The 16,271-nt window shown below is 40.9% G+C and overlaps 1 protein-coding gene across 1 annotated transcript in view; it reads right to left on the bottom strand.

The window, feature by feature from the left end:
* Positions 1–16,271, bottom strand: part of tubgcp6 (tubulin gamma complex component 6) — a 30,873-nt gene that overhangs the window by 5,639 nt on the left and 8,963 nt on the right. Inside the window, 14 exon segments of the mRNA XM_020621229.1 lie at positions 793–839; positions 841–923; positions 1,553–1,747; positions 2,888–3,029; positions 3,781–3,949; positions 5,640–5,798; positions 5,960–7,799; positions 7,910–8,008; positions 8,087–8,225; positions 9,283–9,398; positions 9,734–9,822; positions 10,375–10,456; positions 10,999–11,148; positions 13,620–13,759. Coding sequence (XP_020476885.1) covers positions 793–839; positions 841–923; positions 1,553–1,747; positions 2,888–3,029; positions 3,781–3,949; positions 5,640–5,798; positions 5,960–7,799; positions 7,910–8,008; positions 8,087–8,225; positions 9,283–9,398; positions 9,734–9,822; positions 10,375–10,456; positions 10,999–11,148; positions 13,620–13,759 — 3,450 coding nt within the window.

Genomic DNA, 16,271 nt, shown 5'->3' on the forward strand with positions numbered 1-16,271 from the left:
GGAATCTTAAGTGCAGCAGAAATTTTTTTGTAACCTTGGCCAGATCTGTGCCTTGCCACAATTGTGTCTCTGAGCTCTTCAGGCAGTTCCTTTGACCTCATGATTCTCATTTGCTCTGACATGCAGTGTGAGCTGTAGGGTCTTATATAGACAGGTGTGTGGCTTTCCTAATCACGTCCAATCAGTATAATCAAACACAGCTGGACTCAAATGAAGGTGTAGAACCATCTCAGGGATGATCAGAAGAAATGGACAGCACCTAAGTTAAATATATGAGTGTCACAGCAAAGGGTCTGAATACTTATGACCATGTGATATTTCAGTTTTTCTTTTTTAATAAATCTGCAAAAATGTCAAAAAAATCTGTGTTTTTCTGTCAATATGGGCTGTGTGTACATTAATGAGGAAAAAAAAAAGAACTTAAATGATTTTAGCATTTGGCTGCAATATAACGAGTGAAAAATTTAAGGGGGTCTGAATACTTTCCGTACCCACTGTAGTAAATAAGTGATAGCAGAAGCAATAGTTATGATAATTGCATTCTCATTCTTTTTTCTTTGCCAAAGTGTGATCAGGTTAGTCTGCTTACGTTAACAAATACCGAGAGAAACACACTGCTTCACAACACTCCAGTTGGTATCACATTTGCTTCATATTAATAAAACAAAAGAATAGCGACATTCCCTTCCATTAATATTTCACACACACTTGAAACACAACAGGAATAATCTTAAGTCTTCTTTCTCGATGTTGGAGTCTGGGCTGGGCCTGAATCAACAGCTCTCATCCTACCTGTTCTCTTGAGATGGAACCAGACATCACGGAGGCTCCAAACCATATTTGAGCTGCAGCAGGAAGGAAAACAGACGGTTGTACTTGTTCATGCAGCTGTCTGTGATGATGATGTTCAACGGCCAGTCCACCTGGGGGATGACATGAAGGTATAGAGACAAAAACACCAAGACAAGAAAAAAAGTGTGTGAAAGTGCGACAGCAAGTGGTGCAAAAGGAAGAACAGGAGTGAAACAGGAGTCACGAAAAACAGGTAAAGGGAGAGTGACGGATGAGGTGAGGGAAGGGAAGAAATAAGGTGTGAGTGTAGAGACGTTGATAAAGGAGGTGAGAGGATTGTGAAGGGAAGAAGACAGAGTGGTGAGAGACGGGTTTGAGCAGAAGAGGAATGGGGGAAAAGAGAGAAAGCAAAGCAAAACACATGAAGCAAGAGATAAATGTAGGGGGAATAAAGAGGGAAGGAGACAGTAGGAAAGGAAAGTCATGAGATAGATAGAATGGTGATGAACACAGGAGTGAACAAGAGCAGAGGACAATATGTACAGCATTAGTCACTGTGCATATCATTTAAAAGACCAAACTCCAATCAATCTACTAGTTTCAACCATTTAAACGTGTGATAAGCCCATTTTCCACACCCAGAGCAGTTTGTCAATACATGACAGGTTGTCACATTCAAACTGCCACTCGTGCTGAGTCAAGATCAACCATGCAAGCATACACAATCATTTAGTTACTCCATTAAAACACATCGCCTCACCTTGTAGCGGAGCTCCAAACAGTTGAGAGAGTCAGGGGCGTGTGGGTAGAAGGTCTCTGGGAGGAAGCGTAGGGCGAAGGTGAAGTTGCTAGCCAGGGGGGTGTCCCCATGTAAGCTGTACTGCAGGGCTTTACTGAGGATGGAGTTCAGGACCAGGGGGGTCAGAAGCTCACCGGGCGTCTGCCCACTGCTCAGCTGGGTGGGGGACATCAGTCAAAAATAAAGTACGGTCAAGCTTGGATAACTACCCATACCTGTACAACTGTCGTTTGATATACTACCAAGGCCTTCAAATTGTCACATTTCCATTTCAAACACACACTACAGGTAGCTGACTGCAGTGATTATCTCCCTTTCTGGTTGAAGGTGTGCTAATCAGTGCAATCAGCTGCTGTAGTATTTGGCTGCAGCAAAAACCTTCTGTCTCATGAGCCTCAAGAGACAGATGTACATGAAAGTTTCAGCAGAACAACACCAAGGTGTCAGCAAAACGCTGTGCGTGTTATTTCACACCAGGATGTAAGCAGTTCTGAAATCTGGCAGTAATGCATTATGTGCAGCAAAAAGGCACAGAGAAAAATCAGATATAAAACAATAAGTTTAAGCATCTAATGTTTAAACCTAGAGTACCCGATCTTTTGGTCTTCAGGGGGCACAACCCAAGCTTCAAAATTGACATATTAACCCCTCACCTTTTAGCCTCTGTTTGGGTTTCCACCAACACTCAAGCCCTGAAGGAAAACCCAGGTAAATAGCAGCTAAACACTATTTTCACCAACTAGTCATTAACTGTGTTAGTCTCCTGTTTGAAGACTGGCAGGTAGTGTACTGAGCTTTTACTGCTTTTTGCTGAAAACAAGTGCTAAAAACAGTGCTAACAAGAGCTCTCAGACTGAACCAAAAACTGAAATTGCAGGTGGCAAATACATAACAATGAGGAAAAAAACCCACTGAGCTCAAATGCTTTTTACAGCTGAGGAGAACTGCAGTGTTGGGTGGTCATTCTGTTGTCTTGTCACGCTCTTGACACCTTTCAGTCATTAGTAGTCAACTCTTTTTTAAAGAAGCTATGCCTAGAATAATCACACAGACAGGCTCTAGGAATATATATATATATGACCTTTTGCAGGCACTTTGCAGAATATCTAGAGAACTGCCCTCCAACTACAACAGTTGCATCAACAAAAAAAAAAAGGTTTAACAAAGTGCAGATCAGACCATTTGGGCCTTGTTCTGATACGTTATCTCCTAGAATGCAATAAACTAGATAAAAACAGCATATACCATCCTATTCTGTGCACAGAGGTGACAATAACAGTTCTGAGAGAGCATCACCTTTTCGAAGAGCAGATCGCTGAGGGACTGTGCAAACTCGCCATCCTCCATCAGCAAGAAGTGGCGCAACGCTTCAAAGTGTCTTTCCACCCCCAACTCCACAAAGAAGTAGTCCACCACAGCCTTGTTCACTAAAGATACACTGGAGTTGGAAGTGGGAGAGAGCATGACCAAGATAAAGACAGAAAAGTTCTGACACAGGAATCAGGACCTAAAATGATGCTGTCTTTCAAATTTCATACAGGTTGTGGGGGATGACGGAAACCAGCACTGTAGGAAGCTCTGGGAATATTCTGGTGTTTTTGCACTTTGTCTGTATTTTAAATTATTCACATTTATACCAAAGTGGGATTAGGAAAGACTCTCTTTCACTGAAAAGTCAGCAGGGAAGAGATACAAATTGGTGAAAATCTCTGCCCAACTCCACTGCTTCATTTAAGCATGGGATAAAATTTTGAGTTATGAATTCCAACGCAAAATATGCTACACCCCCTGAGAAAACCATCTCTTTACACACAAAGGCTAAACTGCACAGTGTGCAGAAACACTGTAGGTGAAGACTGACAAGCTTGTCTGGAGTTCTGATGGAATTTCAAACAGTAAAAAAGGATCCTGCAAAGATGGAAGGTAATAAGAATTTAAATGATTCCTACAGGGCAGAAAATGGGCTTAGGTACAGTTTAAGTGGCCTGAAGTAGCAGGAAAATGACAAGAAATCAGTAAAAAAAAAAAAACCTCACACCTGCATTTCTCTAAATGTTGTACTTGACTTTGTAGTTAAAATCAGCACAACTTCCTCAGAAACTCCAATAACTTTCAAATATTTCATCTGTAATGTCTCTAACACAAAAAGTTCCTCTACTCTTGCAGCTTTCTTTCAGTCTGACACTCACTGTGTGATGAGCGGGGCAGTGACAGAGTGTTTTATTAAAACTGGCAGGGAAACCATCTCGCTGAGTTGGACAGCAGTGGTGTCTGTAGCTCTGTGTGGCGTGGGGTCCATAGGAAGGCCCCAGGGTCCCCGGGTTACCTGCTTCAGCATCTGACACTCAGGGGATGAAGCTGCACGAGAGGGAAGTGAAAGGCATGCTGCTGACACAATATCACTCTCAAAACTGCAGAAAACTGTTGGTTTAAATATCAGGAAAAAAAAATCATGTTTTGTCACATGAAAAAGGAACAGATGTTCAATAAATATTATCCAGTCATCTTTTCCTAGACATGAGGCAAAATAGTTTGAAACAATCTGTTCCATTGTCTCAAATGTAGACATTTGTGGCATTTCTTAGTCTTGTATGATATTTAACTGAAAATCTTTGCGTTTTTGACTACTGGCTGAACAAAACAAGACATGGGCTTTTGGAAATTGTGAAAGATATTCGTTTTACAACTCTAAAATTAACATCTCTCCGATGCACAAAAACAGGAACAAACATAAGAATCACTCCAATTTTCATTAAAACAGAACTAACTTTTATGCAAGATTTAATTTTGTTGTTATTTTTGGCCACCCTCCCTCTATAATTCTAGTAACACCCCCTAAACAATTATGATCAGCGGTGTGGAAGATGTATTTGGCTGAGCAGAATCTGATTGATTTCTTAGAGACCCTGGCATAAATAATAGCAACATGACTTAACTGCAAACACAGAGGGAGAAAGACAGGATATTACTTCAATGAGCCAGTATGCAGCCAAATATAAACCAGGGATAATACCTCAATGCAATATCAATGCATTTTATACAGCCTCTGTGCCTGCTGATAGAGTAAATACTTCACAGCCTCTGCAAATGCGTCACTCCTGAAGATGTAAAAATGCTTGTTTCAATTTACATCAAGCAGACTCCATCGTGCTGTGTATCACTTTCATTTCTATGCAGTTTGAACATGATGTTTTAAATTTTTTTTAAAAGACAAAGACATTACTCATTAAGTTATATAAAAGACATCAGAAAGTAGAAAGGCAGCACATAGTGTGTAAATGACCCATGAACACTACGGCAGCCCATTTAATGTTTTAATTTGATATGTGCTGTAGGCTACAAGAATTGGCTGACAGACAGGGCTATGAAATTAACCCATGTAAGGTTTTAAAATAAAGGCTTAAATAAAGTTTAGGCTTCAGCTACTATTAGGGGTAACCAACCTTATACAAAACATGAACTCTGTTATCTTATTCTTCGTAAGAACACAAACCTATTCTCTCTGTCTTTAGCTGACTGAATTCTTTTCCAAAACTTGTCTGTTATTCTGTGCAACTCCACATCCTGTCCTATAAAGTTAACATGGAGTTCTCCGAGGTTCTGTTCTCTACGCCTCCTTGTGTTTTCCAATCTAATGCTGTTTGTGCAATTATTTGTAGCTACATTTTCTCTGCTGCCAATGATAAATGTACTTGTAGATGCCTGTGAATGAATTCAGAATAGCAGCAGGTATAAACCAACGCACAGTTATCTATAAACGTTCTTCAAACAACAAGAGTGGAATTGTTTCAATTTGTCAAATGGGTGAGTAGAGAAACACCACACAGTCATTTTTTGCAACTAAAGTTTTTAAACGTCAAATGCAACCGGGAACACACTATAATCTGCAATGGTATTTCTTACACCCCAGCCGGATACCATTATGTGTGAGTGCAGAATTGCGAATATAATGTACAAAAGTCCTTTATGTCTTAAGCACCATATTAACTGATTAAATTACGAGCCAAAGGGGCTATTAATCTTGAGCCAGTCATGTTTTTTAACTAACCGATTAGGTTGTAGCAGTCTTCATAGTGTTCCACCTCATACTGAGCAGACAAAGCCAACAGGTATTCTTTCTCAGATTTTTCTCCAGGGGACATGAATCCGGCTGCCCAGGACCCCATGCCCTCTACCAGCTGCTCACCAAGGTTCTCTGGCTTAGAAGCTAAAAGAGCAAGAGATATAGACAGATCTTTCAGTGACATTATAATTTTTTGGACACTATTCTTAACACCAAAGGACAGAGCAAAATGCTACTAAGTGCTACTGAGCTTACTACACACACTGCAGTGTGCCTCAGTGTATACTGTTGTGTATCACCTATACCTTTACTATCTTCATTGCCCTCGGTTTTCTGCTGATCTCCACCTTTACTCTTCACCACACATCCACCGCCAAGTGAAGAGTCTGATGAGTGGCCATAAGCACCCCCTGGTAGTGCAGAGGCTTTCGGCTCCATGCCCAAAACCACACAACCTACGCCCAGCGTTGAATCAGAGGAGTGGCCGTAGGCGCTGCTTGGTAGAGGTGAAGGAACTGGTGCCTTTTTGGACACAACACATCCAATGCCTAATGTTGAGTCTGATGAATGACCATAAGCACTGCCAGGCAGAGGATAACGTTTGGCTCCATCTCCTGAAACTACACATCCAATCCCTAATGTTGAGTCTGAGGAGTGACCATAAGAACTTCCAGGCAGAGGATAATGTTTGGCTCCATCTCCTGAAACTACACATCCAATCCCTAATGTTGAGTCTGAGGAGTGACCATAAGAACTTCCAGGCAAAGGGGACAAAGCTGGTTCAGCTCCAGATACTACACATCCTAGTTGAAGTGTGCAGTCTGAGGCGTGCCCATGTCTACTCCAACGAGGTCTCGATTCAGTTATGTTGGACACAAACTCACCCAGTTTGATATTAGCATCGGATGAGTGACCATAGATACTAGGAATAGGAAGTGGTGCAGCTACATCTGAAACGAGCTCCCCAACTTTGATGTGAGCATCTGAGGTATGACCGTGAACATTCGGAGCAGGAAGAGGGGTAAAGAATTCTGAAACATTTTCTCCAACTTTAATGTGAGCATCAGAAGAGTGGCCATAAACACTGGAGGAAGGTAGAGAAGCATCAGCTTCTGATACATATTCTCCAATCTTGATGTGCGAATCTGAGGCGTGACCATGAACTAAATTAGGTGAAGGCAGAGGAGCAGTTATCTCCGATACAAACTGACCAACCTTTATGTGAGCAGCAGAGGGATGTCCATGGATGCTCTGTAAAGGTTGAGGGGCAACAATGCCTGAAACCAGGTCTCCAACCTTTAGGTGTGCACTGGAGACATGACCATGAATGTGTGTCAAAGAATTCGTTTCACCAGCTTTATCCTGAGAATCCGATGTTGCCTCAAGTGATGTAACACCACAGTCAGAAACACTTACAACTTTGCTGTCACCATTATCAAGGCCTTGCTCTGATGTAGTAGAAAGGGCAATGTCAACAACACCATCTTCTTTTTTATCCCCGACAGATTTGATCTCATCTTCTTTTGCATCAAATTTACTTTCCAAAATCCCCATTTCAGTGCCCTGTTCTGGCATAGATGCAACTCTTTCTTGCTTGTGGATCATGTTTGAGCCACCACCATCTAGCAGCAGCACTGAGGCTGGCAAGGGCGGTCTGTAAACACTTGATGTATTTTCGGGCTCCTCTGGGGTATACTGGCCTGGAGGAAAGCTGGATTTGGACACATGACCAAAGGGAGTGGCTTTTGGGCCATTCTCCTGTACTTCAGACATATTCTGTGAGATGTGAATCAAGTCAGGGTGGACTGCAGGTCCCCAGCGAGAGCGGGGCTGGGCTGAGGACTGCCCAGCGATACCCTCAAGTGGACTAAAGGGGGCACTGAAGTCATAGTCAACAAGCTGTGCTATAGGGCAGGCTTCAGGTAGGTCAGAGCCAATGTCTTGTAGGGCCATATCAACCTGCTGACCGTCAAGATTTGGTGACTTGGGGAGAAGATCATTGATATCAATGTTCTCAGAGATGAGAGCAGTGTCTGCTCTACAGGGGGTGAGAGTACATGAAGATGGGTCTGGTGGTGGTGATACAGCATCAGATTCTTCAGTATTTGCTGGCTGCTGTTCAGATGGCTTCTGAGTGGGAGACTCCTGGTAAGAAAATATATTAACTTGAGGAAGTGTACAGGATGCATGTTACAAGAGCATAAAAATGAAAGAAAAAACAAGGTTCATATTCAAGAACCCATGTGGTGTCATACCAGTGTTAGTTGTGGTACAGTCTGTTGTAGTGAGGGAACAGATGGCAACACTTCCACAGGAGGTCTCCCCTGGCCTAAGGGGTATTTCTCTAGTAGTGCCTGCAAGTTATAAGAGCTCTAAATGACAGTCTCTTCGTCACTTTTTGCTTGCATGTTCTATGTTGGTTTATTACAAACCTGAGTCTGCTGCTTGTCATGCATGAAGAACTGAGCACGGGTTTCGTAAAGTCTCATTCGCTGCACCTTCCACATGGCCCGTCTCTCTCTGCAGGCTGCTTCCTCTGACAGACGGCTGTACTGAGCAATCAGTTCCTTCCTATAATTTGAGTGGAGGAACACACATGCTACACGTAAATAATTTAGCTGAGGCTCCCATCCAGAGCAGTAAATGCATGTCTAGGAAAAGCTTAATATGTAGAGTTACAACTAACAATTAAAATTGAAAGTCAATCACTTATCTAATGTCATGCGCTTTGAGACAGGGCATGTGGCGGCAACCTGTAATAGGATTTTAATAAATTTCTACCAGGCCATTCAGCGAACAGATAGCTTTGCTCTTGTTAGTTTCATATTAATACTCAACTTAGATAAGGACAGCAAAATGTTAATATTCACTACTCCTCCTATACATAGATCGGCTGATGTAATTTTGCAGACAAGTCTGATATTCCACCACATACTATAAATAGTATGTCTTATCTGAATAATGGATAATTTATATCTGAATCTGAGCAAATCATATAGCAATCAGGAACTCTGATGAGTGTACTGGGCTTCCACACTGTAGGTCTGTGTGAATGTTTGCTTTCAAGCTCCGTAATAGCTTTTCCATAACCTATTACCAATAGCTTTAATAATCTACAATTGATTTATTGGTAATAAGCTGTAAAATATGAAATCTATTTTCACATGGCATGAAACAGTTTCCTAGCACATCCCAAATAAATTCAGCATTTAAAATTTCGACTCTTTGCACAGGGTAACACTGCAAGGAAAGAGGTAGAGAAAGTGAAGTGGTTGGATACAAAGCTGCAGATGATAGGGTGCTTACCTCAACTTTGGTAAACTCTGATTTCCAGCATATCATCTAACTAAGCAACAGCTTTTAGCCATTGTCTGAAAAACCACACACGCCATGTTCACATTCCAGGCTCTAATAACATTTGCTCATGCTGCGGCTTCACGCAGTTATCCCAACTGCATGGAAAAAGTCCAGCTGCTGAAAAATCCTACACAGATGGAATTGATGCCCCATCATATTTGCACAAAGTCAGTTAATATATTCTAGATCAAATAAAGTCTGAACAGAGATTAACCAGTCTTCAATAAAACATCTACTTCTCTAGTAGCAGCAGCTGTAAAAGCAGTTAGACCTGGCTCTCTGCTCCAGCTGCTCCTCCAGAGCCTGTAGTCTCTTCTCTCTGTCCCTCAGTTCTCTGGCAAAGCTGAAGTCATCCTCCTCCTGCTTCTTCTTGGCTGCATTTTGCCACTGATACAAAGTACACACACACACACACACACAGTGCTTTCAGCATCAGTGCCACAAATGCTGTAGCTGAAACATATCCAAACAACATTTTTACATGATTCCCCCCCCCCCAAGTTTTCTGACATTTTGATTAACTTCAACACTAAGAAGCTGCCTCATTTCGTTTTCATCTCTCTTCATCCATCACAGTTTTTCTTACTCTTACAATCAATGCTCACAATCTCATTTTCTCACACAGGCACTTGCAGTAACACAAATAGCACAAATTTAAATCTCTTATTCGCACTAAATATTTCTTCTTCCCCTACTTCTCACATACACACACACTTTACTACCTCTTGCTCCTGCTCCAGGTGCTGCTTCAGCTCCTCAAAACGCTCCCTCTTCTTGGCCTCCTCAGCCAGACGTTGTGACACCTGGCGCCCTGCAGGAGGTGAAGGAGATAACAGCAGACTGCTTACCCCCTCCCACATTGAAAAGTACATAACATCTCTGTCTCTCTCTCATGCATGCATGCGCACACACACACGCGACATCACCACCATCTGTCTAATACAAACAGACACACACACATATGTTTATGCCAGGACACACAGAGCATCAGGCCAGACATTCAACCATCTTCCCTCCCCCCTCCAAAAATTTGCCACACATCTTTTGAAGTAATGAATGACGTGAGAGGTTTGCTAAACTGTGTGAGCGATGATTTAATTTCACAGCCCATAGCACTGGAAACCATTCAAAGCATTCCTCACTGCAATTGCCCCTGTGCCTCTCTGCTGATCTCCTATGAGGAATGAATGGAGCTGATGAAACTCTCGTAGTCAAGAGTCGAGAAGTGAGTCTGGGTTATACTCACACCTGATCCATTTATTCAAGGTATACTCACTGAGACAAGGGTGTGTATGTATGGTACATCAAGCACTACATAAAATAATTTTTTCAGTGCATATGTGTTTGTAAGTGTATTACTAACCACGGATGCTCTCCAGGGTTCTGGCCGCTGACTCTCTGACCTGACTGATCAGCTCCTGGCGTGCTCGTTCTGTTCGCAGGGCCTAACAATAGACATACAAGAACTCATCATTAACAAAGGTCTATCTGCCTGACCTGTAGCTCACCCCTCCTCCCCCACCCTGCCAGTAAGCAGCACACACCATATAATGTAAGATGTTACACCAAACCACGTAGCATACAAGCCCCAAACTTCAGCTACACCATTATAATGACTTGCTGTCGAAACTCTCAGTACTTGTGGGGAAATGTCACAATCATGTTATATAAAAAAATAAACTCCTCTTTCTCTCAGTCTGTCTTAAGGGAAATACCTGTGTAATGACTTATCCTACTGCACATTTGCCTTCCATCCCTCAACTTTAGACATCTCTTGATTTTTAAAAATCCAAGTCAGCTAGCAGAGACATGATGATGTGTTTATTAAGATACTACACCATGTTAATTGCCACATCTAAAAACGTTTAGTGCATATAAAAAACATTTTTATAACTGTCCTTAAAGAAATTTGATCAATGGTGAGGAGAAGCAATATAAAAATACTTTACAGAAACGTGAGACTGCATGAAAACAATTATGTCCGTACTTGCTCCTCCCTGCTGATGGCACTGTGCTTAGCAATCCTCTCCATGCGCCCGCGGTATATAGCACAGTCCCTTTCAATCTCCTCCACCTCCTGTAGGGAGAAAGTGACAGCAATGCGAGGCATGGGCAGCTCCGACCAGCAGATGTAGTGCTGTGGACACAAAGTTAGCAGATACTTAGCACCACAAAGGAATCTCATTGATTTTAGTGTCTAGTGTCTATTGATTCTCTCATTTGGTGGATTTTGATGATCACGTTTTATAAACACCAATCTCAACAAATTTCTTTCATAACCAAATATGTGCTGCCAGCTGTCAGACGTGTGCAACTCATTTTTAGAGATATCACAAAACAAATAAATCCAGAATGATATGGAGGAGAGATCTAGGGAAAATATGAATGAGAAGCCAAGTAGTGAGCTGTGCAAAGAGGGGGCTACAACTACGTTGAATTCAAGGTACAGATTAATTCAGTGACATTTGGTGCATCAGCATCACTCCATCTAAATTACACAAATGTAACTCATATGTTTAACCTTCATTTATTCTACTTGGTCTCAAACCAAAAAACATGGTTTATGGTAAAATGTATGTAATACCTTATCACAAATCCATGGAATTAATACGTGGTTCACTTTATAGACATTTTATTGCCAAAAAATGTGCAAGACTACAATGAAAATCAGAAGACCCTGGCCCCAAAATTTCAGAAATAAAGTTACCTACCAATAGAGAAACATACCTACTGGAAGAGAAATATGGAAACTTCCTTTCACCTTAACCACACTGACTGCATCACTAATTGTATCGTCTAATTATTATGTTTTATTACATGCCAACAGAAAATGTTGAATCCCCCCTTTTCTACTTTTCTTTGTGTTGTTTTATATATAAATGTTCAATTTTGAAAAAGCAAAAATATAAAAAGAAATCAAAGCAGCACAGTGCATTGCATTAAGCCTTTCATTCAGAAGACAGCCACAATATATCTTTAATAAAAGCACAGTAACACAAGGCACGTCAATCTGATCTATTATTCAATAGCAAGTTTATTAGTAACCAACTCCTTAATTTAGTGTATTCATAGCTGTCCTGCATTTTCTTAACGAATAAAACAACCAAACACTAATGGAAATTAGCACACAGAGAAATGCTATGGTTACAGAATGCCAATTAGTCCAGAACGCAGGCCCTGTGGCTTAGGTCAGGTAGGTTGAGTCATTAAAAAAATCATCTGCTGGTGGCTCAGCAGGTGCGCCAAAGAAGCGAGAAAATTAAATACAATTATATAAAAATTTCAATGCAACACTGAAGCTGAGCAATGATCTGGCATGCTAAGCCTCATGTCAATACAAGTATAAGTCTTTTTCTTAAAGCTTGATTTATGGCTCTGCGTTAAATCTTACACTGTGTCTACAGTGTAGATAATGTGTCGCCTTGTACTCTACACCATAGAGCCTGACGTGCACCACTCCAGAAAAGTAACTGTACACTGCAGCGACACAACAACTGATTGGCTGTGTCGCACTTCCTTGTTCACGCTCCCCACTGGCTGGACAAGCAAGGAAAATCCCCCCTCGTTCTGCCTCAGCTGGTTTGTACAGACCATCTCCTCCCACATCTTCTCTCTTGTCTGTGTTGGAGTCATTCAGTAAAAGTAACTGTTCAACATCTATTAATTTTAACCCCAACACGACCTGCTCAGTTTCATTCGCTATTGTTAGTAAGTTGCGAAGAAACATACACAGTGACATGGACACACCACCTCCAACTCGTGTTTTGACGGTGCAACTACAGGGCGACACAGGCACACCAGTGCAACAGTATAAATTCTCACAATGGCGTAGGACACTTACATAGCCTATGGCGTAGGCTATACATAGATTAAATGTAGAACCGTACAGTAAATCAAGCTTAAAGTTTTAGCAAACTCCAAAATATTTTGTTTGTATTGATATACAGCAAAACAGACATTTTCACATTGTGGAAGTTGGAACTAGGGAATAGTTGGCATTTTTGGCTGATTACTTTAAAAATTACTTGATTTTCAAAATAGCTACAGATTTTTTTTCTGTATCAACTAATTGATTAATCTTTAACCCCCTGTGATATCTCTGCCACAAAGGAAGAAAGTCAGCAATGACAGAAAAGTAGAACAGTTCAGCTCAAATGTCTGCAATAACAAAAGAGACTGTATCATAAAACTAATGACAGTGTACTGACAATGATTTACAGAAGCCCGTGTTCCCAGATAGCACAGTATTGATCATTTGTCCCACCCTTTGTGGATAGTATGGATTTCCAAAAAAGGTAGAATCATTGTTGTGGCAGATGGATAATTTGTCAATTTTGCTAATGTCAGAACTAATCTGTGCATCCCTCCCTAAAGTAGTACAGTGCATGGAGTAGCTGGTAACAGCAGGAAAAACAAATCTAATAAGGTAGATTAATCTTAAGGGTGAACATTTTATAAGCTTAATTTATTCACTGCAAACAGCAGTCAACATTCTCTATGTAATGAATAAATGAAGAATATAATTTAGTTTACATTTATTTATTCAACATTCAGTGGCATAAAATTCACCATCTGTATATATGGATGTGTCAAATGTAAATGACAAACCTGTGGACAGCAGATCTTGAGGAGGTTGATGGTCTTTCCGCAGACATACACGTCATTGGCGATGTGTCTCAGGAAGATCGGAACACAGTCCTCCACATCCATTGAGATCAGAGTGTAGCCTTGAACCCAGAAGTGTTTGTCTGCAGAAAGCCAAAGATGCATGTTACAGTCTATTCTATAGTTTAGACCAAGCAGTTTTACTGGCCCATTACATCTCCGATAACATTACACCACTCTCACAACTAAAGTACAAAAAGTAACAGTGCTGGGGTAATACTCAGTCTGCGCCGGGCCCAACACTTTTCCTTGTTAGTATGTGTTACGGGGCATGGCAAAACTGACTGCTTGAATTAACACTTGGAAAATGTTAGTGCTTAGCTCACTGATCCCAAGCAAAAAGCATAAGAGAACATGAACACACTGAGCTTCCACAGCTCTTTACAGAAAGCCTGCGGCTTGTAAAGGGAGCTTAGTTGTTGATTGCTCCCTTGGTCGATGGACTTCGAGGAGAACGATGACATTTATATGTCCTCCAAAAGGCAAGAACAAGAAGTGCAGAGGTTGAATGCAGAAGTTGATGAGGTGTAGCCGATGAGCAAATGAACCTCTTAGCCAGAGAAAGCTGAGGTGATGGTCTGACCTTGCATGAGGTGTTGCATGACATACAATATTTGGTCAGGCTATAATGATTCATATAAAATTGTATTTATGGAGCAGTGTCAAAATGAAGCATTCACATTTCAAAGGATTTTAAACTGCTAATAATTTTCTCCAGTGTTTGTTATATATAATTATGTTCAACAAAATAGTGAAAAATACCCATAATATTTTGACAGAGCCCAAGGTGGCACTACCAAATTGATTGCTTTGGCTGACCAACAGTTCAAAACTAAAAGATATAAAGTTTATTATCAGAACACCATTTTATTATTGCATCTAAACCCACAACAACAGCAGATATAAAAAAAAAAAAAAAACATCACCAGCTACTATTTCCACAACTGATTCATCTTTTAAGTCATTTTTTATGCAAAGCTGACAAACATGTGATGGCTTCCCAGCTCATAAAGGCAAGAATTCACTGCTTTTCCTGATCATCCATTAAAGTAAACTGAATTATTTTTCAGTTTTGAACTGTTAGTCAGACACAGCAAGACGCTTGCTGATGTCAGCTTTTACTCTAAGCTACTGTAATGGGCATTTTTATGGTATATATACACAAAATGATTAAACTGTAAATTAAGAAAATAACCTACAGTTTAAGAGATACAGTAACAAAAAATAATTGTTATTGCAGCTCTGACTGTAATGCACAGAATTAAATTTGAACTTGTGTTGTGACAAATGAATGTTCCGTTACATCAAACAATAAAATCTAGCCTATAAAATCTTGTCTTGACAGTGAAAAACTATTATACAGATGAAACGGGACATGGCAACGAAGAGCAGCGTAAGCAAAGCAACAAAACCAACACAGAGAATTGGCCAGGCAGTTACTACATAGTACAGCGAGGTCTGTACTCCTTTATACTTCTGCTCTCCTCAAGGAGACAAGTCATTAATTAGAAAAAACTAATTCAGTCAGTCCACATTTGTCAAGAACAGTTACAAGACCAGAAATGTAAGGAAAAAAAAAAAAAACTCATTTATTTCAGAAAATGTTTTGTCAGCCAGCATGGTATAGCAACTGAAAAGAATAAAGGAGCATTATTTATTTGTGTTAGTCCCTGAGGCTTACTGAGCAGAGATAGCTCTGGTCCCCACAGCTGTGGCAGCTGATTCTGTTTCCTACTGATTATCGTCCAATAACTTCATGACATCCTTTATAGACACAAGGACAAATCCAAGCAGGCAATAAAGGCTGTAATGAAATCTATTTTTTCTGCTAGACAATGTGTCTGGCAGGCGTTTCATTTTCACAACCTGCTGACCAAAGCCAAAGTGTTTATGCGACAGGATGTGTGTCGTCTCACCTCTGAAACCGAGGTACTCTTCGTTGACCTGAATCATGAATTCACCATAAACATCTCGAAACAAGCCACTATACACCCAGTCTGACACAAACCTGAGTGAAGCACAGTAAAAACAGTTAAACACAGTCCTAACAGCCTCTTAAAAAAAAAAAACATCTATAGAGCAAGTTCTGCATATCAGTGAAATAAAGTCATGTCCTTGGGTTATATTATTCTGTTTTTTTTAGGGCACGTCTGTATGGATAGCACAGCGACTGACCGTGTATAAGGTTCACAACTGCTCTTCAGCAGCGACAGCAGGACTGGATAGTTCTCATTGCTGCAGTTATTCTGTGCTTCATTGTACAGGTAGGACAGCAGTTTAACACCCTGAGGAGAGCCACATGGCACTGAGCCGACATCCCATCTGATAGGCTAAACACAGCGGTGATGGATGACATATTGCAGTTTGCAGATAAAAGAGCACTCACCACAGGGAAGGTAGCCTGGCTTGTACCCAAAGGCCTGTCTACACAGCACAGCTCTGACAGGTACCTTAGATGGGGAAAAAGCAAACATTTTGTTGACCTGATATTTGCGCCAAGGTCCTCTCTGTCAGGACATGACTGGATGGTGGGCTGGGTTAGGCTAAGGTTCAAAAGTGTGAAATGAACATTAGGGGTGGGTTTTTGGGATCCTG

This window comes from Monopterus albus, unplaced genomic scaffold, assembly GCF_001952655.1.
Source record: "Monopterus albus unplaced genomic scaffold, M_albus_1.0 scaffold7.1, whole genome shotgun sequence".
NCBI classification, from domain to species: Eukaryota; Metazoa; Chordata; class Actinopteri; order Synbranchiformes; family Synbranchidae; genus Monopterus; species Monopterus albus.